At 42.5% G+C, this 26,441-nt stretch overlaps 2 protein-coding genes across 9 annotated transcripts in view; both read left to right on the top strand.

The window, feature by feature from the left end:
• PSEN1 (presenilin 1) overlaps window positions 1-19,615 on the top strand; it is a 73,309-nt gene extending 53,694 nt beyond the window's left edge. For all 3 annotated transcript variants that reach the window (XM_034643362.1, XM_034643361.1, XM_034643363.1), the window contains exons 9-12: window positions 2,584-2,670; window positions 5,613-5,786; window positions 13,509-13,627; window positions 15,309-19,615. In XM_034643362.1, coding sequence (XP_034499253.1) covers window positions 2,584-2,670; window positions 5,613-5,786; window positions 13,509-13,627; window positions 15,309-15,464 — 536 coding nt within the window. In that variant the 3' untranslated portion in view covers window positions 15,465-19,615. The remainder of the gene's footprint in view (window positions 1-2,583; window positions 2,671-5,612; window positions 5,787-13,508; window positions 13,628-15,308) is intronic.
• A 1,132-nt stretch (window positions 19,616-20,747) lies between these two features.
• PAPLN (papilin, proteoglycan like sulfated glycoprotein) overlaps window positions 20,748-26,441 on the top strand; it is a 43,446-nt gene continuing 37,752 nt past the window's right edge. For 2 of the 6 annotated variants that reach the window (XM_034642986.1, XM_034642987.1), the window contains exons 1-2: window positions 20,748-23,639; window positions 23,926-24,080. The gene's annotated coding sequence lies outside the window, so the exon portion shown is untranslated. Of the gene's footprint in view, window positions 23,640-23,682; window positions 24,081-26,441 lie in introns of those variants that run through there. The other 4 variants (XM_034642985.1, XM_034642982.1, XM_034642984.1 and 1 more) reach the window with 4 other exon arrangements.

Here is a 26,441-nt window from a genome sequence, read left to right on the forward strand (position 1 = left end):
TAGTTTTTCAGTCTGCCACATTAAACATGTATATGAATTTATACAGTAAATAAACATTTACTCTGTTGTTTTAAAATATCATTCATATATAATGTTTCTTACAATTCAAGTCTGTTGGATCTGATGGAGAGCCCCTTGTCCTGGGAAACAGGGCTGCCCCTTCGCCTGTCACACAACACGAGTTTGTGAGGAACCTGGTGCTAAACCGTAGATGACCTGCTTCTTGGTTGGGGTTTCATAGGTAGCAGAGAGCTCCCTCACTGCAGTCTATTGAAAGTCAGCCTTAGGCATAAGAGTTTGTAAAGAAAATATAAAAATAAAACCACACACAAATATAAGCATAAACTTTATACATTCTGTGTAGATCAGGTGAGTTCAAGAAAGTATCTGTTCTCATGAAATACTTAATCTGTGGTGGGATTTTATAAATCACCGAGTTTGAGAGGGATTTTTTTTTTTAACCAGAATGTAAGAAAGCTGTTTGTTTGTTTGTTTGTTTATTCATTTTTAAGATTTTATTTATTTATTTGTCAGAGAGCATGAGCACAAGCAGGGGGAGCAGCAGGCAGAGGGAGAAGCAGGCTCCCTGCTGAGCAAGGAGCCCGATACAGGACTCAACCCCAGGACCCTGGGATCATGACCTGAGCCGAAGGCAGATGCTTAACCGACTGAGCCACCCAGGCTTCCCTATTTATTTTTTTAAAGCAGCAGTATTATTAATCAGTACTTTTTCCCTGATGTAGAAATAAACACAAATATGAAAAGTTTTAAATCAATCTTGACTATTTGCACTTTAAAAAATGCAGTCCGTTGGGGTACCAACGACCATAGATTGGACTCAGGTTTTTGCTGCCATTTGGTTCCTGCCATAGCCTTATATGTACATGTTTATATGTATTTTTGTATTATTGTGGGTTATTTTTGGGATAAATTCCCAAAAGTGGAATTCCTGGGTCAAAGAGTTAATGCACAGGTAGTTTTTTTTTTAACTGAAGTATAGTTGACATACAGTCTTATAGTAGTTTCAGACATACAGCATAGTGATTTGATACTTATGTACATTATGAAATATGCACCATGGTAAACGTAGTTACCATCTGTTACCTTACAAAGTTATTATAATATTATTGACTATATTCCCTTGCTGTACTTTACATCCATGACTTATTTTATAACTGGAGGTTTATATCCCCTTAATCCCCGTCACCTATTTTGCCCATCCTCCCCTCCACTCTGGCAGCCACCAGACAGTTTGTTCTCTGTATTTATGAGTTTGCTTGTGTTTTGTTTGTCTTGTTTATTTGTTTTAGCATAATAGCATAAACATCTAGGTCCATCCATGTTGCAGATGGCAAGAGTTCTTTTTTTTTTTTTTTTAAGGTTTTATTTATTTTAGGGGCGCCTGGGTGGCTCAGTCGTTAAGCATCTGCCTTCGGCTCAGGGCGTGATCCCAGCGTTCTGGGATTGAGCCCCATATCAGGCTCCTCTGCTGGAAGCCTGCTTCTTCCTCTCCCACTCCCCCTGCTTGTGTTCCCTCTCTCGCTGGCTGTCTCTCTCTCTGTCAAATAAATAAATAAATAAAATCTTTAAAAAAAATTTTTTTTTAATTTATTTTAGAGATAGAGAATGAGTGAGCAGCGGGGGGGGGGGCGGTGGGAGGGAAGGACAAGCAGACTCTGCGCTGAGTGCGGAGCCCAGTGTGGGCCTGGATCCCACAACCCCGAGATCATGCCCTGAGCTGAAATCAAGAGTTGGATGCTTAACCGACTGAGCCACCCAGGTGCCCCAATTTCATTCTTTTTTATGGCTGAGTAATGGCATATGTAGTTTTGTTAGATGTTACCAAATCCCTTGAGTAGGGGCTATATAGGAGCTATTCCATTTCCCATCCCACCTGCAATATATGAGAAGCACCATTTTAATGTATTCATGTTGTCCTTTAACTAAAATGTGACAGAGATGTGTGTATTATATACTTAGGTCTATATGGATATATATGTATTTTTGTAGAAAGGACATAGAATAGGCCAGTTGATTATTCCCTTTATGTTTATTGCTTTTAACCTTTTTTTATTCCTTGTATATCACAGTTTAGCATTATTGAAAATCCCAGAGGTTGAGCATCCTTAGAATCAATGATTATGTGATGCTTTTGTGAGTCCTGGTTTGTTCTCTAATTTAGTTCCAATAAGTAATCTTCGTCAGTGATTTTCATCAGTGATTTCATATTATTTTAGAATATTCAGCTGGTCCAGCTGTTTTTTCAGTAGGGTCTTGCTGGCCTGAACAGTTTTCCCTCTGGTTACTTTTCAGGGACTGGAAATGATGAAATTTATGGTTTTACAATAGCAGCTGCAGTTTGAAAGCTAGAGTAAATGCTCAGTTTTAGAATTTTTTCTTTAATCTGCCAAAATCAAAGAAAATATTTTGTGGTTTTTAATATGCATTTACTTCTGATTGTTAAGGATTCTCAAGGCAACATTAAGAAGATTGGTGATTTTTGTAGAAAGATAATGGCCTGTTCTGTATTCATGTACTTTCTGTGTTTCAAGTTCTTACATGGACTTTTATCTTTCTCAACAGCAACAATGGTGTGGTTGGTGAATATGGCAGAAGGAGATCCAGAAGCCCAAAGGAAGGTATCCAAAAACTCCAATTATAATGCACAAAGTAGGTGTCTTTTATTTGGTAATTTCCTGGTTTTTCTGGGTCATTGTCCTGTTATATTTGTAACAGTGAGCTATGAAGCAATGATTTTAACTTCTCTCTTTGGTCATGGACTCTTGAGAATCTCCTGGAAGCTGTGGTAATACCCAGTAAATACAGATAAATATTTAAGAAGTTCGGGTACTCTAAACCCAACCATACAGCCAAGGGACCCTAGGTAAAGAATTTCTGCCATTAAATACCATTAATACCAGTGTGGAAAGGTTCAAGTTGAGGCTGTGATTTAAAAAAATAATAATCTTGCTCTCCAAACATGTAAAAATGAGAGCCTCTTGTCCGATGTGGCCAGGGTAACTTAAATATAATTTGACTTGAGATGCAATCATGTTTATGCCAAGAAAATAAAATATTCCACGGGGACATTACTTTCCGGAAGGGGATAAAACTGATGATCCAGGCTGGGAGATCGAAAGGCCTCTTGTGGATACACAGAAGATGTTCAGGGAAACATAAGTTAGGAGTTGTTAGAAAGAGTTGGAATAATGGCACAGTAAAAAATAGTCAAGAAGAAAGGAAACTTTTTAAGAAAAAGAGCTAACCTTAGAGGAAGCTGTGAAATAGGCAGAGCAAAGATTGGTGAGAGAAGAAAAAGGGCCTTAACTGGGTTACTGTCTGTCAGGAAAAGGAAAGTTCAGGTTTAAAGAGCCATGAAATCCGCTGAGTTAGAATTTGGGTAATGGCAAAGAGCACACTTTGAACTGGGAATTCTGCGGTGAGCAAGGCAACAGAACCGGTAGGAGACCTGGTGGAGAAGAAGGAAATACATTGGAAACAATTGCTACAAGTCTGGCTATTGTGTTGATCTGTGTTAAGCTAAAGACGATTAAAAAGTCTATGAGTGTATATGTGAGTATGAGTGAAAAAGATTTTATTCTTTCGACAAATTTTTTCTAAAGATTTTTATTTATTCGTTTGAGACAGATACAGAGAGAGAACATGAGCAGGCAGAGGGAGAGGCAGAAGCCGATTCCCTGCTGAGCAGGGACCCCCAGGGTGGGGCTCGATCCCAGGACCCTGAGATCATGACCTGAGCCGAAGCCAGATGCTTAACCATCTGAGCCACCCAGGCGCCTCTTGACAGATGTTGATTGAACACCTGTGTGCCTGGTATTTTACTAGGCACTGGAAATGCAGCACTGAGCAAGATATCCTATCCCTTTGGAGCTCATAACCTATTTGGACAGACACAGATGTTCAACAAATAATTCCATAAATAATTCATACAGTTGTGATAAGCACTACAAAGGAAAAAATATGGTTGCTATGAAAATTTACAGTAGAGGAATTTCATTTACTCTGGAAAGTCAGGAAGGTTTCCCTGAGGAAGTGATAATAGGTGATGACCAGCTGACAAGTAGGAGAACTTTTCCGAAGAGGAAACAATGGGGAAGGGCCTTGAAGTTAGAAGGAGCTGGGTGAACTTACGGAGTTCCTCAGTGGGAATGCTGTGGTATTTTGGGTGGGCAGTTCTTCATTGCGTGGGGCTTCCCCCTCATTGCAGATTATTTAGGATTTCTGGCCCCTCACTAAATGCTAATAGTGGCTTCGAGGTATAGCAGTAGGCAAAAAGCCCTCCATCTTAGATATATCCAAACACCCCCTGGAAGGGAGGTGCTACGCACTGGCTAAAAACCACTGTGTTAGAAGAACTAGAAGTTGGATTGGAGCAGAAAGACAAGGGCTCCAAAAGGGGTGGCTTGAAAGGTTCGCAAGTAGGAGTAAGGAGGATGGCGCAGAGCAGGGACTGCTGTTTTATTTTAAATCTTATGCTTATATGATTTCATAAACTCCAAACCATGGAAGATTCAGGATTTGTGAGGACTTGGTTAAGAAAAAGAATACAAGTTACAAATACAGAATTGCTATGGCCTCCCTGAAGAATTCCATGTAAGTGAGAGGGCTGAGGCGTGCAGTCTTCATGGTAAATCCACCTCTGTAAACATGTTTTACTTTTATTAAATGTAATAATAAAGGAGAAAAAAGTTATCAACTTCACTTACGTATTTTAATTATCTTTGACGTATGGACGTTTCTCAGGACTATCATGTTATGCTCACAATTTTGAGTCTGATTGATAGTCATTATAACAAAATGGCCCATAAAAAAATTCACCCCCCGCTTGCCTACTCCTCCCAATAATGGTCTACTTTTTGTCTTAGTCACTAAATCCACAGGTGTCATCAGTTAGGCTTTCAGCTGCCGAGATCAGAAAAGCCAACTCAGTTCCTTTAAACGAAGAATTCCGTTCTCTCATGTGACCAGAAGTCCTGAGGTGTAGGCATTCGTAGGGTTGGTCAGTTTTATGATCCGGTGATGTCATCAAGGGCCCAGATTCTTTCTGTCTTCCTGCTCTGCCATTCTTAGGTACAGGTTTGGTTCTCAATCCACTGCTTCTCATGGTCAGAAGATGACAACTATAGTTCCAGGCATTATATCCACATGAGACACCATCCAGGGCTAGAAAGGGGCTGTTTGTTTCTTCCTTGAGTCTCTCTCAAAAGAGTGAGAAAAGTTTCCCCCAAATTCAGAGCAGACTTTGCCTCACCACATATTGGCTAGTATCAGCCCCACCCATAGAGCTTTCATTGGGAAGAAGAATGAGATTACCATGCTTGGCTTGGCCTGATCATGATTTACCACCAGAGTTGTGTGCGTGAGAGGTGGAAACCCAAACAAATCAGGACTCTGCCCTCAGGAAACAAGGAAGGAAATGGTTATTGGTCAAGGAACCTCCAGGCACTTTTACAGCTTATGATTTGTGATTTAAGAGCCAACTAAACTAACCTAGTTACATGACAGTTGGGTAGGTACCATGTAGCTTTCTTAAAGGTATTAAGAAATATTTCTAAATATTACAGAGCTGTAATTTCCACTTTCTCTTGAAGGCACCGAAAGCGAGACCCAAGACCCTGTGACAGAGAGTGATGATGGTGGTTTCAGTGAAGAGTGGGAAGCCCAGAGGGACAGTCGCCTAGGACCTCATCATTCTACGACTGAGACACGAGCTGCTGTGCAGGAACTTTCCAGCAACATCCTCTCCAGTGAGGACCCAGAAGAAAGTACGTGCATTTCTCTGCGTTGAATAGTCATGGGTTCTTTTACATGCTACGTTACCAAACTCTTCAAAAATAAAATGAATGGAGAGTGTTGGCGGTCTAATTCTGAATAACAGAGTATAGCTTTTAGTGGGACATACTCATAGTTGTTGCTTTTCTCATAGTTCAGTTTGTTAATGGGCCAAATTCTGCCCCTGAGATTTTTGAAAATGGTCAAATGAACTTTGGTATTTTGTTTTATAAGGTAAAAGACTTTTTCAGAATTATTATTGGGGGCGCCTGGGTGGCACAGCGGTTAAGCGTCTGCCTTCGGCTCAGGGCGTGATCCCGGCGTTATGGGATTGAGCCCCACATCAGGCTCTTCTGCTATGAGCCTGCTTCTTCCTCTCCCACTCCCCCTGCTTGTGTTCCCTTCTCTCGCTGGCTGTCTCTATCTCTGTCGAATAAATAAATAAAATCTTTAAAAAAAAAAAAAAGAATTATTATTGAAGTAAGACTTCATGACTGCAATATTTGTGTACAAAAATTTCATTAATTTCATTAATGTATTTCCTCTTTGCTGTGCAGAGACCTGTGGATTTGAATGTTTCAGCCTATATATTATTCCCCTTGCTGGCAAGCACTGTATTTTACGAATTTTTAAAGAAAATCAAAGGGTTTTAGGTTATGTGGAGAAATTCAAGCATTCGTTCAGTGTCTAAGATATGTTGGCACTTCGATTTCCCTTAGCACTTGGGGCTTCTTGGGAACGTTATCAGCCAGCAGAGCCCCTTGGTTAGGGCTCAGTCATCTCTTCAGTTAGTCTTAAAGATGTGATTTATTAAGAGATTAATACATTTTCCAACTAAATTATTCTTGAAGTATTTTTTTTTCTCACAAAAGTGAAGCTCTGGATTAAAATATTATAGTGAAAATATTAAGTAGTTTTAAAGAAACAAACACCTAGATTTCTTAGCTTCTTTATTTACTGATCACTATTTATTACGATCTGACATTATCCTTCAGCTTGAGCAGAACACTTCTTACAGCTCAGCCTTACTCTTTTAACTGGGTCGGAACCTGGACATATCCTTGACTTTGGTACTTGGCCGAGTTTTGCAGATGTTAGAGCCAGCTACAACCTGCAACTTTCACACTCCAGGGAACCTAGATAAAGTTGCCTCATCTTACGGCCAGGCTTGAGCTTGTCTTTGCTGGTGTATTCTCTGCCTGCAAAGTTACCACCGTAATTAGGTTGCCTCTTCTGTTCCTCTCTTTTCTCAAGGGTGCCTACAGTCAAAAGAAAGAAGTATTATAGCTGTTGAGCATAGCGGCAGCCTGACTGTTTCCTGACTGCCCTTGCAACTTGAGTGCTCTCTCCTGATCATCTCCTCATGTGCTTGTTGTCTCTAATATGTGTGTGTGTGTGTGTTGTTTTTGTTGTTGTCTTTTAAGGAAAACCCAGGTATTGCCCCTCCTGGTGTCAGAATAATATTTTCTTTTTCTGGGACCAGTATAAACTAATAATTGACATTCTTTCACCATCTTAGCATCCAGTAACATAACAGGCTTGGATTTTATTATTGTTGTTGTTGTTGTTATTGTTATTATTAAGTAAGCTCTACAACCAATTGGGGCTTGAACTCAAGACCCGGAGATCAGGGGTCCCATGCTCTACCAACTGAGCTAGCCAGGCACCCCGATTACATTAATGTTTTAAACCAGACTTATGGGGCTCCTGGGTGGCTCAGTCGTTGAGCGTCTGCCTTCGGCTCAGGGCGTGATCCTGGTGTCGTGGGATCGAGCCCCACATCGGGCTCCTCCGCTGTGAGCCTGCTTCTTCCTCTCCCACATTCCCTGCTTGTGTTCCCTCTCTCGCTGGCTGTCTCTCTGTCTGTCAAATAAATAAATAAAATCTTTAAAAAAAAAATAAAATAAAATAAACCAGACTTATGGTTACTTATAAAAAAAATTCTAAGTTTATGCTAGAATTAGATTGTAAAAGACACATATTATCTTCCAGAACAATGTTTTAAAAATCAGCATTTAATCAGAAAACTGAATAGTTTTTAATTAGAATTAGAAAGTATTTTTATTCAATGTGAAGGCAGTTGGTTTTCCTTCTAGTGACTTTAAAATATACTTCCCTCAAACATCTTGCCAGTAGCAGGCTCATCCTAAGTGTACTACCAATCAGTGGACTAAAATTTGTCCACATAGTGCAATTAGCCTGTTGTTTTCAGGAATAGAAATTTGACTCCTAGAGATTCTTTTCTGTAACCTCAAGGGAAGTGAGGAAGATGAATTTTACTATTATCTTCAAAAGGAAGAAGAGATTTTAGTAGTAAAAAGATAAAATAATACATTTCAGGAAGTTTTTTTAAAGATTTTATTTATTTATTTATTTATTTATTTAGACAGAGTGAGAGCATGAGTGGGGGACGGGCAGGGGGTGAGGGAGAGAACCTTCAAGCAGACTCCCTGCTGAATGTGGAACCCGATGAGAGACTGCATCTCAGGACCCTGAGTTCATGACCTGAGCTGAAACCAAGAGTTGGACACTTAACTGACTGAGCCACCCAGGCGCCCCATCAGGCAGTGTTTTGTTTTGTTTTTAATAAGATTTAATTATTTATTTTAGAGAGAGAGAGAGCTCGAGAGAGGGAGGAGGGGCAGAGGGAAAGGGAGAGACAAAGAGTGAGAGAATCAGTCTTCAAGCAGACTCCCTGCTGTGCACAGAACCTGATGTGGGGCTCAGTATTACGACCCTGAGATCATGACCTGAGCCAAAACCAAGAGTCAGATGCTTAACCAACTAAGCCACCCAGGAGCCCCCCTGCCCCCCACTTTTTTAAAGATTTCATTTTTAAGTAATCTCTATACCCAGTGTGGGGCTCGAACTCAACAGTCCCAAGATCAAGAGTCGCATGCTCCACCAACTGAGTCAGGTGCCCCTCAGGTAGTTTTTAATATGTTAACATTTATTAAAAAGATAATAGGAAATATTTTTATGCTGTATTTAAGCTAGGCATATATTATGCTGCTAGGGGTTGTTCAGAGAAATCTTACAATTAAAGTAAATATTCACCATCATTCATTGTCTTTACTATGTCTTACGTTTGGTAGAACAGCAAATGCTCCTTTTAATATTAAAGGAACACCATATTACTTGAAATTATTTTTCAGAGTTGATAAAAACAAAACAACACAATAGAAGGCCTAGACTACCATTAGCAAATAGTGGTAAAATACTAGCAGCCAATCTTAGCATTAACACTTGCCAGTAGAATACTGTTCATTCCTTTTGACTAACTTAAGCAATTTCCATTGCTGTAGTTTTAGTTATTTGCCTATGGCACATTTTGATTGAATAAATCAAAAGGAGCTATTTAAAGAAAAATTCCTGAGCAATAGAATATTTCTTAGGTTTTTATTCTGATTCAGTTTCTTCTGATTATTGGTGAATAAAACTTGACATTTCAGTAAATGCCTAAAGAAAAAAATTGATGGTTACTTGTTTCCTTACTCTAATTTTGCTAATAAATATAACTATACTTTTCTCTCCATTAAAATGAATTCTGTGAAGTATAACTATAGCATTTGCCATAATATTGCTATTAAACATAAGCCTGTTCTTAAATTTTTAAATATTTATTTGTTTAATTAATCTCTACACCCAGTGTGGGACTTGAACTCATGATCCCGAGATCAAGAGTTGCACACTCTTCAATTGGGCCAGCCAGGCACCCCTAAACATAAACCTTTTTTTTTTTTTAAAGATTTTATTTATTTATGTGACAGAGAGACAGCCAGCGAGAGAGGGAACACAGCGGGGAGTGGGAGAGAAAGAAGCAGGCTCCCAGCGGAGGAGCCCGATGTGGGACTCGATCCCGGAACGCCGGGATCACGCCCTGAGCCAAAGGCAGAAGCTTAACGACTGCGCTACCCAGGCGCCCCCCCAAACATAAACCTTTAAATGAAAAAGTGAGGCCATGATTTTAAGCTTGATTTGATACATTATTTTTGTTTACTTTTTTTTTTTAAAGATTTTACCCATTTATTTGACAAAGAGAGTGCACAAGCAGGGGAAGAGGGAGAGGGAAAAGCCCCCGCCGTGCAGAGAGCCCAATGTGGGACTCTAACCCAGGACCCCAAGATCATGACGTGAGCCGAAGGCAGGTGCTCAACTGACTGAGCCACCCAGGCGCCCCATTTTTGTTTACTTTTTGATAACTTTAGTATATTCACAGAATTGTTCAGTCGTCACCACAATTAATTTTAGAACAGTCTCATTATCCCAAAAAGAACCCATACTCTTATCTGTCCAGCTCTCCAATCCCTTCTGTCCCCCCATTTAAAGTACATAATGCAATTATTTTTATCGTTTTCTTATAGCACTTAACATTTGAAATCAGTCTTTCTAAGGTTATTTGTTTAGCTTTTATATGTGCCAGGAACTTTTCCTGTGTTATTTTTTAACACTTGATAACAACTCTATGAAATATCTTGTAATCCCCGTCTTAGAGCTGAGGGATTTGAGGATTGAAAAATGTTACTTAACTTGCTCTGGATCACACAAGTACTTAAGTAACAGAGCTGGCCTGTTCTGTACACAGGAAACTGGAGAGTGTGTTCCATCAGTCTGGGAAGGTTAGCAAGTTAGGTTGACACTGTAATTCATGGCTTCGAATTTCATGGGTCATGTGTTTATCTTTTCCACTAGGGAAGACTTTGCTCTGGCTCCCACAACTCAAGAACACTGGTTTCTCAGTAATATCTTATTAACCAGCAGTCTGCCCCTTTCTCACCCACATGTGGAACAGACCGTACCTCTCAGGGCCCTCCACCTCTTTCTCCTGGAAGTGGTTCTCTAACCCAGACCAGGCTCAAACTGCAGTTGGGAATAGTTACTTAGCAGAAAGGTAAAAACCAGTTGTAAAGCTTTATGGATTAGTAATGGACTCCAAAGTTAAAACGTATCTTTTGAATCCATTGTTTAGCATTTCCTTAGTTATATATTGTTTTGAAAAGAATTTGAAGGGAAAAAATGTTTGATAACAGAAAACCTAGGGCCTTTGTTTACATTTCTTGCAAGTTTTAGGATCAGCTTGTCAATGTCTGCAAGCTGATGGAAATGTAAGGAATTTTGAATATCCAAAACAGTTTTGAAAGAGAAGAAAAAATTGGTGGACTTAACACTATTTGATGTCAAAACTCACTCTAAAGGCATAGTAATCAATTCAGGCACAAGGACAGGCATATAAATCAATGGAACAGAATTGTGAATCTAGAAGTAAACCCTTACATTTATGGTCAGTAATTTGTACAAAGATGCTAAAATAATTCAGCGGAAGAGGATATAATCTTTACCACAAATTATGCTGGGACAATTAGATATCCACATGCAAAAGAATGAGTGGAAACCCCTGCCTCACCCTATCCACCCATCATGCACACAATCCAAAATGAACTCAAAATGGATCATAAACTGAAATGTAAGTGATAAAACTAAAACTTCTAGAAGAAAACAGAAGAAAAACTTTATGACCTTGGGTTGGACAGAGTTCTTCAATACAACACTGATACATAGAAGAAAAAATTGATAGACTGGACTTCACCAAAATTAAAGACTTTTGCACTCAAAAGATATCATTAAGAGAAATATTTGTACATCCAATTTCATAGCATTATCCATTGATGGATGAGTGTATAAATAAAATGTGTATACATACATGGAATATTGTTCAGCCTTAAAAAAGAAGGAATTTTTTTTTTTTATTTTTAAAAATTTATTTGAGGGGCGCCTGGGTGGCACAGCGGTTGAGCGTCTGCCTTCGGCTCAGGGCGTGATCCCGACGTTACGGGATCGAGCCCCACATCAGGCTCCTCTGCTATGGGCCTGCTTTCTTCCTCTCCCACTCCCCCTGCTTGTGTTCCCTCTCTCTCTGGCTGTCTCTATCTCTGTCGAATAAATAAATAAATAAATCTTTAAAAAAAAAATAAATAAAAATAAAAATTTATTTGAGAGAGAGCATGAGCAGGGGGAGCAGCAGGCTGGGGAGGGAGAAGCGGACTCCCTGTTGAGCAGGTAGCCTAGTGTGGGGCTCGATCCCAGGACCCCAGTGATCATGACTTGAGCTGAAGGTAGATGCTTACCTGACTGAGCCACCCAGGCGCCCCAAGGAAGGAAATTCTAGCAGATGCTATAACATGGATCAACTTGAGGACATGCTAGTGAAATAAGCCAGTCACAAATACTGTATGAGTCCACCTATATGGGGTAGAGTACTGAGATTCAGAAACAGAAAATAGAATGATGGTTGCTAGAGGCTGGGGGGAGAGAAGGAAGAATTGGCGTTTAATGGGTACAGAGCTTCAGTTTTGCAAGATGTGAAGAGTTCTGTGAATGGAGGATGAGAATGGTAGCACAATAGTATGAGTTTACTTAATGCCATTGAATTGCATATATTACCATAACTAAAAATTTTTTTAGAAAAGATACTATTAAGGAAGAGAAGGCACAGACTATGAAAATATTTACAAATCATATTTCAAGCCCTGTTGAAGAATTTGTGTTGAGGATGTGTAAAAAATGCTCAGGGGTGCCTTGGTGGCTCAGTCAGTTAAGCGTCTGTCTTCGGCTCTGGTCCTGATCCCAGGGTCTTGGAATTGGCCCCGTGTTGGGCTCCCTGCTCAGCAGGGAGTCTGCTTCTCCCTCTACCTCTCCTGCCCCTCCACTCCCACTCATGCTGTCTCTCTCGCTCTCTCATTGTCACGTAAATAAAATCTTTAAAAAAAAAAAAAAAAAAGAATGCTCACAACTCAGTAATAGAAGATAACCCAAATATGCCCAGCCCTGGACAGAGGGCCCCAGTCCAACCTCAGCAGGGGCCACTGGATGAGAACTTTGACTAAATTTCTGCAATAAGCATTTCTGGTTCACATTTAAATAAAATTTAAAAAAGGTAACCCCAATAAAAAATAGGGAAGTGCTTTGGCTAAACATTTCACCAAAGGAGAAATACAAGAGCTAATAAGCACATGAAAAGTTGTTCAACATTAATCAGAATGTCTAGAATCAAACAGAGTAGCAGTACCAAGGGTTGGTGAGAGATGTGAAGGAACCCAGAATGCTCCTGTATTGCTGGTGGCCATGTAGAAAACAATTTGGCAGTTTTTTACAAAACTAAAGATAAGCTTACCATATAACCTAGCAATTCCATTTGTAGGAATCTACTCAATGGAAATGGAAACCGTGTCCTCACAAAGATACGTACCCTTGGTCACAGCATAATGTTCATAGCACCATTATTCACAATCGCCCCAAACTGAAAACAAGCCAAATATCCATCAACTGGTAAAATATAGTATATCCATGCAATGGAAAACTGTCTATCAGTAAAAAGAAACGGTACAGACACACGGGGTTCCTGTGAGGATGTATGAGGGCAAGTGCAGTGTGAAAACAAGGCATTCAGTAGAGGACAGTTATTATTTATTGTTCTTTTTATATATAACAACAGCATCTACTGTTAAAGACCCCAGAGTTAGCCACACAGAATCTGAAACTCATATTGGAGGGAACCAAAAAACAGCACCTAGCTAAAGCCAAATGTTCTATATCATTTACTGCTTTCTCATTCAGTACAGGATGGAATGCGGCAGTGACTTTTTTTTTTTTTTTTGGCAGTTACATTTTTGAATTGATTGCAAAGAGTGACAGACTTCATAATTTTTCTTTTTTAGGGGGAGTAAAACTTGGATTAGGAGATTTCATTTTCTACAGTGTTCTGGTTGGTAAAGCTTCTGCAACAGCCAGCGGGGACTGGAACACAACCATAGCCTGTTTTGTAGCCATATTAATTGTAAGTATACACTAATAAAAACATGTCCCAGCTCCTCATCTCAGAACTCTGATTGTGCCATCCCTTTAAGGTGGTCTGTTTTAACCCCAGCTGGCCTGAGTGTGCCAGTCACCTGGAGAGCTTTAAAAAAAAAAAAAAAAATGAAACTTACTCAATAGGTTGCCACCTGGCCACTCAAAAGCACCTGGGAGCTTTTAGAACTGTGCGGCCCTGCCCTGAGATTTTTTTTTAAGTTTCATTTAAGGAATGTCTGCACCCAACATGGCACTTGAACTCACAACCCTGAGATCAAGAGTTGCATGCTCTTTCAACTGAGCCAACCAGGGGCCCCTGCCCTGAGATATTTAAAGTTTTAAGAGTGTGTGTGTGTGTGTGTGTGTGTGTGTGTGTGTGTGTGTTTAAATTCCCAGGAAAGTTTTGATAGGCACCTCTGATTAGGAACAACTGCTTCAAGCCTGGCAGTATAGATACGGAGGAAGTTAGCTGTGTTAGATCAGTCTTAAAGTGGTACTTGGATCCTTACTTAGTCCCTGAGTCTGGTAGTGATTTTGCCTTTAATGCCACAACGTGTAGCAGACGGTGCTCCTTGGGCAGCAAGTATGAGGCAAGAAAAGCTAACAAAATGCATGATGCCGTGTAGATCTTGCTGTTAGTGTCACAACATGAACCTTGAAGCTTTCAAAACTATAAGTAAGTCGTAAGATACGTCTTACTGGTATTTTTGCTAAGATGTGATGTCTTTGGTATATGTGAGTGAAGTTCGATGAGAGCCTTTACTTACGCATTTTTTTATGATGACATCTGTGGTTTGTCATCATAATAAAACCAGTTAAAATTTTCATGTGTTTTATTTTTCTTTTGAAGTTAGTTTTCTGGGGGTGTTGTATCTTTTAAGAAGAAAATGACTTATTCTGGATAAAGCTGAAATGATGCTCAGTTTTCAGACATTGTCTCAATAGCTAGAGTAGAGAAATTGACTACGTTATATGACTGCTCTGTGTTTACAGGTATCCCTCCACTTTCTGAAAGTTCACTTAGCTATTTTCGCTAACCAAAAGAAACCTGAGGAGGATTTTTGCTTTTACCAAAAAAAAAAAAAACAAAAAACCAAAAAAACCATTCCCATACTAGTGAAGGTCTTTCGTAAAGGTGAAGTGGCATAATTCAAACTCTTGCGAAAATGGGGATATGCTTCCCTTTATGCCATTTTGGCGTACAAAAGCCTTCATAGGAATGTTCTACGTTCAGATAGAGAAATCTGTGTACTCTTCATGAACTTTTACTGGTTTATTCTGTGAGCATCTCTTTGCCCCCATACAACATAGAGGATGCTTTTCACCTCTGGGATTTTAGCCAGCCAAACTAAACTCAGTAGCCAACTCAATATTTTAGATAGATATTTCAGTATTATTTAATTTAAAATCGTTTTACTTATTTTTGGATTCTATTTCTTACCTAGATTTAGGGGGTGAAGTAGCAACAATGTGTGCATAATGAATTCTGTGCTGCAAAGGAAGATACTTGTTTCCAAATTTAATTTAAAAAGTTGTCCTAAAATATAACCTCAAAGGATAGTAGTCAGTGAACTAAATTAAGACCAGGACTTGTGATTAGGCTATTTTTGCATGAAATACTTTCATAATTTTGTCTGAGTTTGTGTCTTTTCCCCTCCTCTCCACAGGGTTTGTGCCTTACATTATTACTCCTCGCCATTTTCAAGAAAGCATTGCCAGCTCTTCCGATCTCTATCACTTTTGGGCTTGTTTTCTACTTTGCCACAGATTATCTTGTACAGCCCTTTATGGACCAGTTAGCATTCCATCAATTTTATATTTAGCATATTTGCAATTAGAATCCCATGGATTTTTCTCCTTTGACTATAATAAAATCTGGGGAGGACAAAGATGATTTTCCTGTGTCCACATCTAACAAAGGCAAGATTCTCAGCTGGACTTTTTGCATCTTCCTTCCAAGTCTTCCTGACCACCTGTACCATTGGGCACTGGAAGGAGGTGTCTACAGAAAATGGTTTGAACATACGTCATTGTGATGGACTGAGTCCCTCGGTGCAAAAACTACCAGATTTGAGGGACAAGGTTGAGGAAAAGGGACGGACCACGAAGTTGCTGTGCTCCCGCCAGCAGTGTAACCCTTGGTCACAGGTGGATTTTACCAACACTGCAGACTCTCAGGACTACCATCACCAAGAAATTAAATGGCGTGGTTTAAACCAAACAGGACTCTTCATCCTGACTCCATGTTGAAGATCAACCTAATAAACCTGTCTTGAATTCGGAGCCTTTTCAGGAGGTGCTGTGAGGAGAGCGGGCACCAGCAGCAAAATGAAAAGGTTTTTGACAAGGGGCTCCAACTTTCACTTTCAGACCTTTTTGCTGCAGACTTATCCTTTTTAAATAAGCCTTTTTTTTTTTTTTTTTCCACTTTGAGTCAAGTCAGGTGTGTAGGTTGATTTTGAAAAGTCTCGTTTTCAAGCACTGAAACTCAGTACCATCAACGGTTGCCATTTCTTCCCACGGCCAGTCTGAACTGATTCGAGGTTGCTTTATCCTAAAAGTCTTAACCTCAGGTTCCAAATTCAGTAATTTCTGGAAAGAATGGAACTATATCCAAACGGTTTCCTATCAGCCTTAGGTGCATTCTGGATTTTCCACCAAATTCTTTATTTTTAGACATACTTGTAGGTTCACGTGGCCCTGGATGCTTCCATTCTTCCCATCTCTCCCTGACTCCCCCGTAAGCATTCTCTTATACAGCAAGTGAGACAGCTCTGTTGTGGTAGCAGATGATCCAGTTACTCTCGGGTTTTACTCTTTGCGTGGTGCAAAGAATGTGTTCTGAATCAGTGCTGTCAGCCTCGCTGTCATAATTTCTTCAGTAGCAAATACAATGTGTCCCTTGAGACAGTGGAATTAAAGAAGAGTAAAATGGCTGGTGAAGCACTTTCGTCCTGGTTTTTCTTTTCTTTCTTTTTTTTTTTTTTTTTACCGCAACCCATTGTCTCTGACTGTGGGTTGGAATTTGGACCAACAGCCAAAAGCTGGTGGTTATAAAGTTAGTTGTATCAGTACAAAGTAAAAGTTTGGAGAAAGCCATGATTTTACTTAGCCATGTGTGGGAGGACCTAGGGTCAGGAGGAGAACCAGCTGCCAAGAAGAGAAGGAAGGGGCCTCTAACAGCCAGTGGGACAGAATGAGCTAACATCCCGTGGGCAGATGTTAGGAGAACCAAGTTCTTCCTCAAGAACCTCACAGTAGGTGTTATGTGCTTTCCCTTCTGCCTTACCTTTCATTTCAGTATACCTTTGAACTGGACTGTCAGGCTAAGGCCCAGTGCAGCTCAGCTGGGGACATGAACAAAGCTGTCGGCCTGTGGGCACATGATTCCTTCAAGCGAAGTTTGGCTGGGCACAACCCTCCTTCTCCCACTGACAGCCCTTGCCATGGTGATCAGACTATAAGCATTTGGAGAAACTTAGTCTCCCCTTGTGGCTGAACAGAAGGGCCAGCTTTTCTTCTTGTTCCTGCTTTTTCTCCAGCCTATCATGTGATCTGGTTTGCAATTCTCCTTGGAGTTTAGAATATCTGTTCTGTCACAGAATATTGTAAACTAACTTTAGCAGTAGTGTGTTGGTCATAACCGGGGTGTAAGTAAAAACTGGCTCATAGTGGGCAGTTGAGAGCTGCGGGGAAAAACAAAAAAGGAGTGCTATGCACAAGAGTGGGGCTTAAGGTAGTAGGTTCTTTCATCTCTATCTTTGTTTAGCCTTTTCTTTCCAAGATTCTTTTTCCCCAGATACGTAGCAGTGTGGGTATTATCTTCTAGAAAGACACGTGAATCAAGCACTACAACAAAGCCACATGAACGTGTTTGTGGTTCGAGGCAGTCTTGAGGGAGCCCTGATCTAGAGTAGTCTACTTGTGCAAAGGCCCCAGAAGTACTGTATGTTTCATGAAAGGTTCATCCCAGAAGAGACTATGTGGTGTGAGTCCATCCTTTGTATCACTGTCCTACGTAGAAAGATTGCAATAAAACTCACTTTCTACACGACAGAACCACATCTCAGCATAGAACTCTTCTTTCCTAAAACCCCAATCTCAGGTGCAGACCTTTGCCTTGGAACTTTCTTCTTAGGGTAAATCCAGTTGTTTCTGAAATATCAAAATGCTAGTCTTCCACCATGAGAAACAGATTGTCACCAGGGAACACAGTCCACTGCGGACGTGCCCTCACACAGGGCAGGGGTGGCTATGGGGCCGGGTCAGACCACCTGCTTAATGAAGAGGAGGAAGGAGAGGGGCCACTGATGTCTGGGCCTGACTGGCTCACAGAAGACAAGAGTGTTTATGTACAGAAGGTTGCTACAAACTAGCCTGTGGGCATACCAACCATATTTGGAAGCTCTGTGGACCTTTTTTTCAAAGAGGAAGAGCTTGCTTTTCCTGTTTTTGATTCTAAGTCAGCATCTGGTCCTAGGAATACAGCTCTCACTGTAAATGATTAAATTTCTTGATGAGAACAAAGCTTTGTAAGCAACTTGGAAGAAAATCATAGGTGAACGATTTATTGATTTCACTGAAGAAGCAAAAACTAGAGAGATAGTCTTCACTTTTAAACTCCTGGATCCCCAGTTTTTAAAGTCCCTTGATTTTTAAAAGCCCTCCTTCCATAACCGATGTCTATGCAGTAAGTGTAGTGCTTGTCCTTTACTTGGCTTCAAAAAACTTTGTATAGTAGTCTTGGTCAGAATTTGTAGAATGTGAGATAAAAGTTAAGCTCCCACATAAGATCTTCCAGGGTCAGCATCTCAAGGAAGTCTCTGGTCCTGACCCCCAGGGCTTGGGCTTGCATATTTGCCTTTTCATGATCTAGCCCTGGAAGGAAAAGAGCCCAGAAACCACTATGGAGGGATTTATCCAGGGTCTTCCATGTTCCTGGCATGGTGCTGGAGTCTAAAGATGCGAAGATGGATAAGACACACCCTCAGAATGCAGCTGTAGTTTCCTGTTTGCTGAGAGATGCCATCTTTGACTTCTCTAAAATATCGGTACTTGTCAGTAACCCCTTTTCAGGTTACCCTTTGATGTTATAAAGGTGACTTGATTGTTCCAGGAACCACTCCTTTCAGTCAAGTACTCCTTTTTCTCTGCTTGCTTGTGGATGGTGTATAACATTCTCACCTGCCGTTCTAGAACCTCACCTCTGGGGTATCCACAGAGCTGGGGGGGGGGGCGGGAATTGAAAACTGGACATTTGGTCTTGCCCTGGGATGAAACCATATCATCATCATGAGTTTGATCCCCAAAGGGATCATCTTGCTTCTCTTTAAATCCCCCAAACACAGGAGTTTAAAAACAGTGGTTTTGGCTCTTGACGGCCCTCGGTGAAGTTGCCGAGCAGAGTGTTCCTAACAAGGCTGTCATCACGCTCACCCCCTGAATCATCTGGATGCCACCCTCTGAACAGTCCTCTCCTCTGGTAGGAAAAACCTCAGATGCACATATTAAAAATCAGCCAAGTGCTGAAATGAACCCTTTTCTCTGACTGTTTTCCAGGGCCTTGGACAGCTGCAACATTGCCCTGAGGAAGTAGCGGGGTCCGCCCTGCCCTGGAGCCGGGGTTAGCACCTCAGCCCGGGTGTGTAGCAGGAAAGATTTCCCAGGAAGCAATTTTCCTTTGAAAATAAATAATTGTTGTAAAAGGGCAGCTTCAAAATTAACTGTAGAGAGTAGCGAGTACAGCACCGTCTGTTGACGGTGTGACAGGAGGGGCTGGATGCAGGTTTCAGCAGGTCGTTTCCATGTTCGTCATCTGGCTTTTGGTCCTACAGACCCTGCTTTGTACATGATTCAGACAGACTGTGAATACCTCTTTTTTAAATATCTTTCAAATTCTTGGTAAGATATAATTTTGATAGATGATTACAGATTTTCCTGTATTTGTCAAATTAATAAAGATTGCATGATTCCAGCTGTGCTAATTTTCTTACATGGAAGTATTACAGTGTGTAACTGGGAGAACTATTGAACTATTATCAGAAACAATTAAGAAACACAAATGCACTGTTTCTGTTATTCACTCATAATGAAGGGGTATGGATCATAGCAGGGTACAGTATCAAAAGTCTCAAAACAACTATTCTTTTTTTTTTTTTTTAAGATTTTATTTATTTATCTGACAGATAGAGACAGCCAGCGAGAGAGGGAACACAAGCAAACTCAAAATAACTATTCTTGGGGCGCCTGGGTGGCACAGTCGTTAAGCATCTGCCTTCGGCTCAGGGCGTGATCCTGGCGTTCTGGGATCGAGCCCCACATCAGGCTCCTCTGCTATGAGCCTGCTTCTTCCTCTCCCACTTCCCCTGCTTGTGTTCCCTCTCTTGCTGGCTGTCTCTCTCTGTCAGATAAATAAATAAAATCTTAAAAAAAAAAAAACTATTCTTAATACTTAGTTTCTGAAAGTATTTTTTTTCTAGAAAATACCTAACTCAAATTTATGTAAAAGCTGTTGAAACAAGAACTTATGAAACGTGTATGTTGTAGTACAGTGCAGATATTTTATGTGCTGGAGGATTATCTTTTCAAAATTATCATGGGGGTGTCTGGCTGGCTCAGTTGGTAGAGCATACGACTCTGGATCTCAGGGTCATGAGTTCAAGCCCCATGTTGGGTATGGAGCCTACTTAAAAAAAAAAAATGTAGGTCTCATCAATGGAAAAAAGCAACATTACTTTTATTGATAGTCATGTTATTTTCCTAAAACTCAACAAAACCTTTTGTTTCTAAACAGTGAATAGCATATAAAATGTTGGGAATTATTGATCAGAAATAAGATGGTGGGCAGGGCACCTGGGTGGCTCAGTCAGTTAAGCATCTGCCTTTGGCTCAGGTCATGGTCTCAGGGTCCTGGGATTGAGCCCCGTGTTGGGCTCCCTACTCAGCGGGGAGTCCGCTTCTCCCTTTCCCTCTGTCCCTCCTCCCCCACATGTGCGCTTTCTCAAATAAACAAATAAAATCTTTATTTTTTTTTATTTTTTTACTCCATGCTGAGCAAGGAGCCTGATGTGGGACTTGATCCCAGGACCCCAGGATCATGACCTGGGCCAAAGGCAGACGCTTAACCTGCTGAGCCACCCAGGTGCCCCAAGTAAAGTCTTAAAAAAAAAAAAAAAAAGATCGTGGCAGGAAAACCAAAGTTGGCTATTGTCTTCAAAAGGAGCATAAAATTGATGGATACATTCCTGGCTACATTGGCTAAGAGCATCACCAAGCAGGGAAGGTATTCATTCATTCCCTCCTTTGGGAATCACAGACATCATTTGTTTTTATGAATCTATTAGGCAATGCCACTAGAGTCTGCCACAGAAATATCATTATTTGTTCTCATCAGCTGGGGGAGGTTTCTGATTTTTAGGGGCGTTGACAATGGTGTTCTTAATGAGAATGAAGAATGTCCTCAAGCAGGGTTGAGAAGCAAGGAAAATGAGGTTGGATTTCCTGTCATCACTAGGTAAGTGTCACAGACTTCCGTAGCCCAGCCATTCTCTCTGGGGACTGTTCTGTGTGCTCTGTATGTGTGTGTTGTGGGGGGAATCCTTGTCCACCATTAGCTCAGGATCTGGTTAAGATTGAAATGACAGCATACGTGAGTACAATATTGACTCATTACATCATTGGAATGGGAGTGCAGAGCAACAGAGGGATCCAAAAAGACAAGGTTTAAGATCAGAATGTTTTCCAGAAACAAAGTTGGAAGCAAGTTTGAAAAAAAGGGAAGATTCTGAATTGGCATGAAGATTGAAGGACATTCACCAAAAAAATCAGGAAGGAAGAAGTATGTGAGAGACACACCCAAGGATAATTGGTTTTTGAATTAAAGTGATGATTTATCCAGAGGAAAACCCAAGAGCTAACTAAATCTGTTTCCATATTTACTGAGAATATACCTTCTTCATTAGGTGACCTGTAGAAACCATGGAGGATGTGACCTGGCCTAGCACAGGGACCTCTTAATCTTGACCAACTTTGATGCTTCTGTGCCTCGTATGCCATGCCCTCTTAAGGGGAGAAATGGAAAAGCCTCAAACCAAGTTTGTTGGAGTCCTAATTTTTTTTTTTTATTTTTTAAAGATTTTAAGTAATCTCTACTCCCAACATGGGGCTCAAACTCACAACCCTGAGATCAAGAGTTGCACGCTCCACCTACTGAGCCAGCCAGGTGCCCCAGTGGAGTCCTGATTCTTAGGACAAGGGTTGACATACTCTTGCTGTCACTGTTCATCCTTTTTTCCCCCTAAAATTGTTTTAATTATGTAGTAACCCAAGGTCAATTCCTCATGCAAGAGAAGAAAGGATTTTGTTGCCCCTCTACCCTAGCATACCTCGAGGTGGACTGCAGGTAAGATTTTTTTTTTTTTAAGATTTTATTTATTTGACAGAGCGAGAGAGACAGCAGGGAACACAAGAGAGGGAACACAAGCAGGGGGAGTGGGAGAGGGAGAAGCAGGCTTCTTGCTGAGCAGGGAGCCCAATGTGGGGCTCCATCCCAGGACCCTGGGACCGTGACCTGAGCCAAAGGCAGATGCCCCTGCAGGTAAGATTCTGATTGTGATTAGTTTTCTTGGGTAGCAGACCTAGTCAAGTGCCAGTAAACCCAGCGATATCAGGGTGCCTGGTTTGCTCAGTCAGTTGAGCGTCTGCCTTCAGCTCAGGTCATGATCCGAGAGTTCTGGGATCTGGCTCCCTGCTTGGCAGGGAGCCTGCTTCTCCCTCTCTGCCTGCCGCTCTCCCTGCTTGTGCACTCTCTCGCTCTCTCGCTGTCAAATAAAATCTTTAAAAAACAAAACAAAACACCGATATGTACAAGGAAGATCTAAAAAAACACAGGGAGGTAGATCACTCTACACTACGTTTAAATACTTGGATTTAAGTGGGTTCTTTAAGGGCTGGCCCATCCCCTCCGGATGGGGCTGTCACAGTGATGGACACAGAGTAGTCTCTCAAATGGGGAGATTGAGGAGAGATTTTGGGGACTTTATCCTGCATCTAGATTTTCAAAGATTTTGTCCACCAAGTATTGTAAGTCATTAGGCAGTAATTTTTCTATTTACTAGTCAGATTTACCTACATATGCCATAAAATAGCATTAGGCTGGGTTTTGCTTGCATGACCGGAGAGGTGCAAATGTATGATTTCTTAAGATTTTCTCAGACCCTGGAAACGACCTCTCTGCCATCCTTCTGCCCTGGTGGGTTTCCCATGCTTCCCCGGCCCCTTTCCCTCCTCGTCAGGCGTCTTCTCTGGAATAACTGAGCCAGAAGGTCATTAGTTAAAAAACATCATCAGGCTCTAGGACTGTAAAGTGCCCATGGAAGGGGAAAGGCTCTTCTACCCCCGGCGACCTCAGCCTTCACTCTGGTCTCTGTTCTGCCCGTGCTGTCCGGGCCGGGCTGGGAGAGGAGGCCCAGACTTCCTATTTTCTTACTGTGGCTCCACTGGCCATGCAGCAGGGAATTCCATGAATGTTTGTGAAGGGAACCCCACAGTGCAGCATGCCGCCGGCCGGCCTTGGGGTGAGTGTGCTACTGACGGCGTAGCACCTTTCACTCCGGTGACGTAGGATCCTCTAAGGCAGGGCGCCCCCTTTGTGACAGGCGGGCCCATGGCAATGACCCCGGCGCAGCCCACCCTAGGGAGACCAAAGGACCCAGGTCCTCTCCCTGCCCCTGTCCGCATGTAGCACGTCATCCTTGAAGGACCAGATTTTCCCCTCTCCCTCTTGTGCTGTAGAAAACTTGGTGAAGTAAGTCACAGACTTGTTACAAGTGATTATGCAACGTGGTCATTAAAGATGTGACTCACCAAGGCACTCCAAGCCCATGATAACTGTTGCGTGAACGGATTTTCGTTTTTAAGCCCGATGCACTGGTCAACATTTTTGTGAGAGGAGGCAGGTGATCTGACCCCGAGAGGCCCGTCCCAGTTGTAAGTCACAGGTGAGCGGGAGTTGGGGTGGCTGCTGGGGGATCCGGGCTCCTTGCCTCCCCTCCCCCGCCCCCCCCCCGGCCCTGGCTGTTTGGAAGGCCCTCCACTCGTCTCCCCTGGCGGCGCTCCAGCCTCCTGGCGTCCGAGGACGAGGAGGAGAGGAGGCCTGGCCGCCCCTGCACGGGGCCCCTGTCCCGCCCCGGGGGCTGGGACGAGTCTGGCCCCGTTCCCCATCCCCCATCTCCCCCCCACTCCCCGGCGCCCCACGGGGCCCCGCCAGCCCATCTGTTTCCGCAGCCGCGCCCTGACTCGCCCCTGCCGCCCCGGGCTCTGGCTGCCGCTGTGGGGACCCATGGCTCCCTTCCACGTGCCTGGGTTCGGACGCTGCTGCAGGCTTCCGCAGTCGCCCCGGCACAGGAGAGGTCTTGTGCACCCCGGCGCCTCCAAGCAAGGTGAGGGGGGCCAGCGTTGGCAAGTGCACTCAGCGCGTGGGGGTGTGCCCCCCAGCTGGCCTCCAGGCCCCCCATACCCTCTAGTGGTGTGGGGACCAGCTGGCTGAGCGGTGGGGGGAGCTGGGCGCGTGCGTTCACCGCCCCAACCTAGGCCTCCTGGGAGTGAGTTGCTCAACAAGGGTTTGGTGAATAAATGATGTAATGGGTGGATTAGGGGTCCACAGGAGGGGATTTCCACGCAGGATGACATAAACGGGCCAAGTGTGGGGGAACATGTTTTAAGTAGGAGCAAACATTTACCAGCTTTGCCTTTGTTTACAAGGCTGTGCTGGGGAAGACCAATTGGCCTTATCTGCTTTGAGACCCCCTATTTATAAACAGGTGGTCAGAGCTGAATCCAAACAGCATTCTTCCCCCAGGGCATGCTTGTAACTCTGAGAAATACATGGCTTTGTCCTGAGTCAGTGTCACCACCTCAAATGCGGAGGAATAAAGAATAGCACGGTTCTTAATACTTAACCGTCATTTTTTTTTTAAAGATTTTTTATGTATTTATTTGACAGAGAGAGACAGCCAGCGAGAGAGGAAACACAAGCAGGGGGAGTGCTAGAGGAAGAAGCAGGCTCCCAGCAGAGGAGCCCAATGTGGGGCTCGATCCCAGGGATCCAGGATCACGCCCTGAGCCAAAGGGAGACGCTTAGCGACTGAGCCACCAGGCGCTCCAACTTAACCCTCATTTTTTAAAATGTAAATTCAACCAGACAACATAGAGCACATCATTAGTTTGAGGTGTAGGGTTCAATGATCCATCAGTTGTGCGTAACACCCAGTGCTCATCCCATCACCCAGTCACCCCATATTCCCCCCCACCCCACTCCCTGCCTCCCCTCCAGCAACCCTCAGTTTGCTTCCCAGAGTCAGGAGTCTCTCATGGTTTGTCTCCCTCTCTGATTTCTTCCCATTCGGTTTTCCCTCCCTTCCCCTGTGATCCTCTGTGCTATTTCTTATCTTCCACATATGATTAACCCTCATTTAATCTCATTCAGTGGTATTTGACACTTTCATAACGTTGTGCAGCTCTCGGGACTGACTCCCTGAGATCTCCAGGCCTGACCCCCTCCCTCCTCCCTGCGCCCCTGACAACCACCATTCCGCTCTCCGTCTCTGTGAATTAGACTGTCCCAGGTACCTCGAATCAGTGGAATCATGCAATATGTGTCTTTTTGTGTCTGGAGTATTTCTCTGAGCACAGTGTTCTCAGGGTTCATCCATGCTGTTGTGGGTTTGTTTTAATAGAAAAATAACCACAACATCATCATAAACCATTGTGAAATCTATTTCATCCCAACCCCCAACATAACATACTCCCAGTCTTAGAGTGGATATTCCCCAAATCTGTGCCTTGTGTGTTCCGTGTCTTTCAGTGTCCCCAAGAGCACATGCCCCTCTCTGAGAAGTACTTCCCTCCCCACTCTGGTCACTGGTGTGGCCCCCTCACAGCTGGACTTCAGGGTCTGTGCTGGGTGGAGGCCTGTGCGTGTGTGTGTGTGTGTGTACATACACGCACCCACACCACCCCCCATCTCTCTGCTGCCCTCCTTTGCTTTCAGCCCCTGGGGCTGTTGATTCTTGGGAATTTTCCATTTTAGCATTTTTTAAAAATTTACATTAATCCATTGTCTTCCTTTTAAAAATGAAGAAACTGCCATGCAGGAAGGTTAACTTCCAGACGCATCCCAGCCGGTGAGTGGAGATGCCAGCCTCCAGTCCAGGCCTGTGGACTGTAGACTCGCACCTTCTCCAGCCCCACTGTCTCCCGTTCTCCCACACTCATGGCCCCCCTGGGAGAGGATCCAGCACCAGCATCTGTCACCGCCATTAACATTGTGTTCATGTCGTGAGTCCTGCTTATGGTTTTGTCGTGTTAAAGTTTTACGGGTCTATAATCCCTTATTTGCAGTTATGAAATTCAGAAGACTGAAAGGTTTCTCCTAAGTTTGTGAGTAAGACCTGGTCTGAACTGGCGTGAGGCGATTTAGAGTCTCGACTTAGCCTGTTTAGATGAACATGCGTATGTTTTGCTGCAGAGCTGTAAGTGTGTGTGGTTTTGTTATTGCTTTGGGTTGGTTCGTTTTGATTAAAGACGGCTTCCTGACCGTCCTGGAGGTCGTATATCATATGCAGTTTAGTAAATTCCAAGAGCTGAAAAATGCTCAACCTGAGACACTTTTGGCTGCAAGAGTTTCTAATAAGGAATTGGGACCCAGATATATATAATAGGATTATAGTTATATAAAAGCTGTAAAAACAAAAAGCTTAGAACTAGTTTTATATCTATACATCTTTAAGTGGTGTTATCCT

The sequence above is a fragment of the Ailuropoda melanoleuca genome, chromosome 14 (genome assembly GCF_002007445.2).
Source record: "Ailuropoda melanoleuca isolate Jingjing chromosome 14, ASM200744v2, whole genome shotgun sequence".
Lineage (NCBI taxonomy): Eukaryota > Metazoa > Chordata > Mammalia > Carnivora > Ursidae > Ailuropoda > Ailuropoda melanoleuca.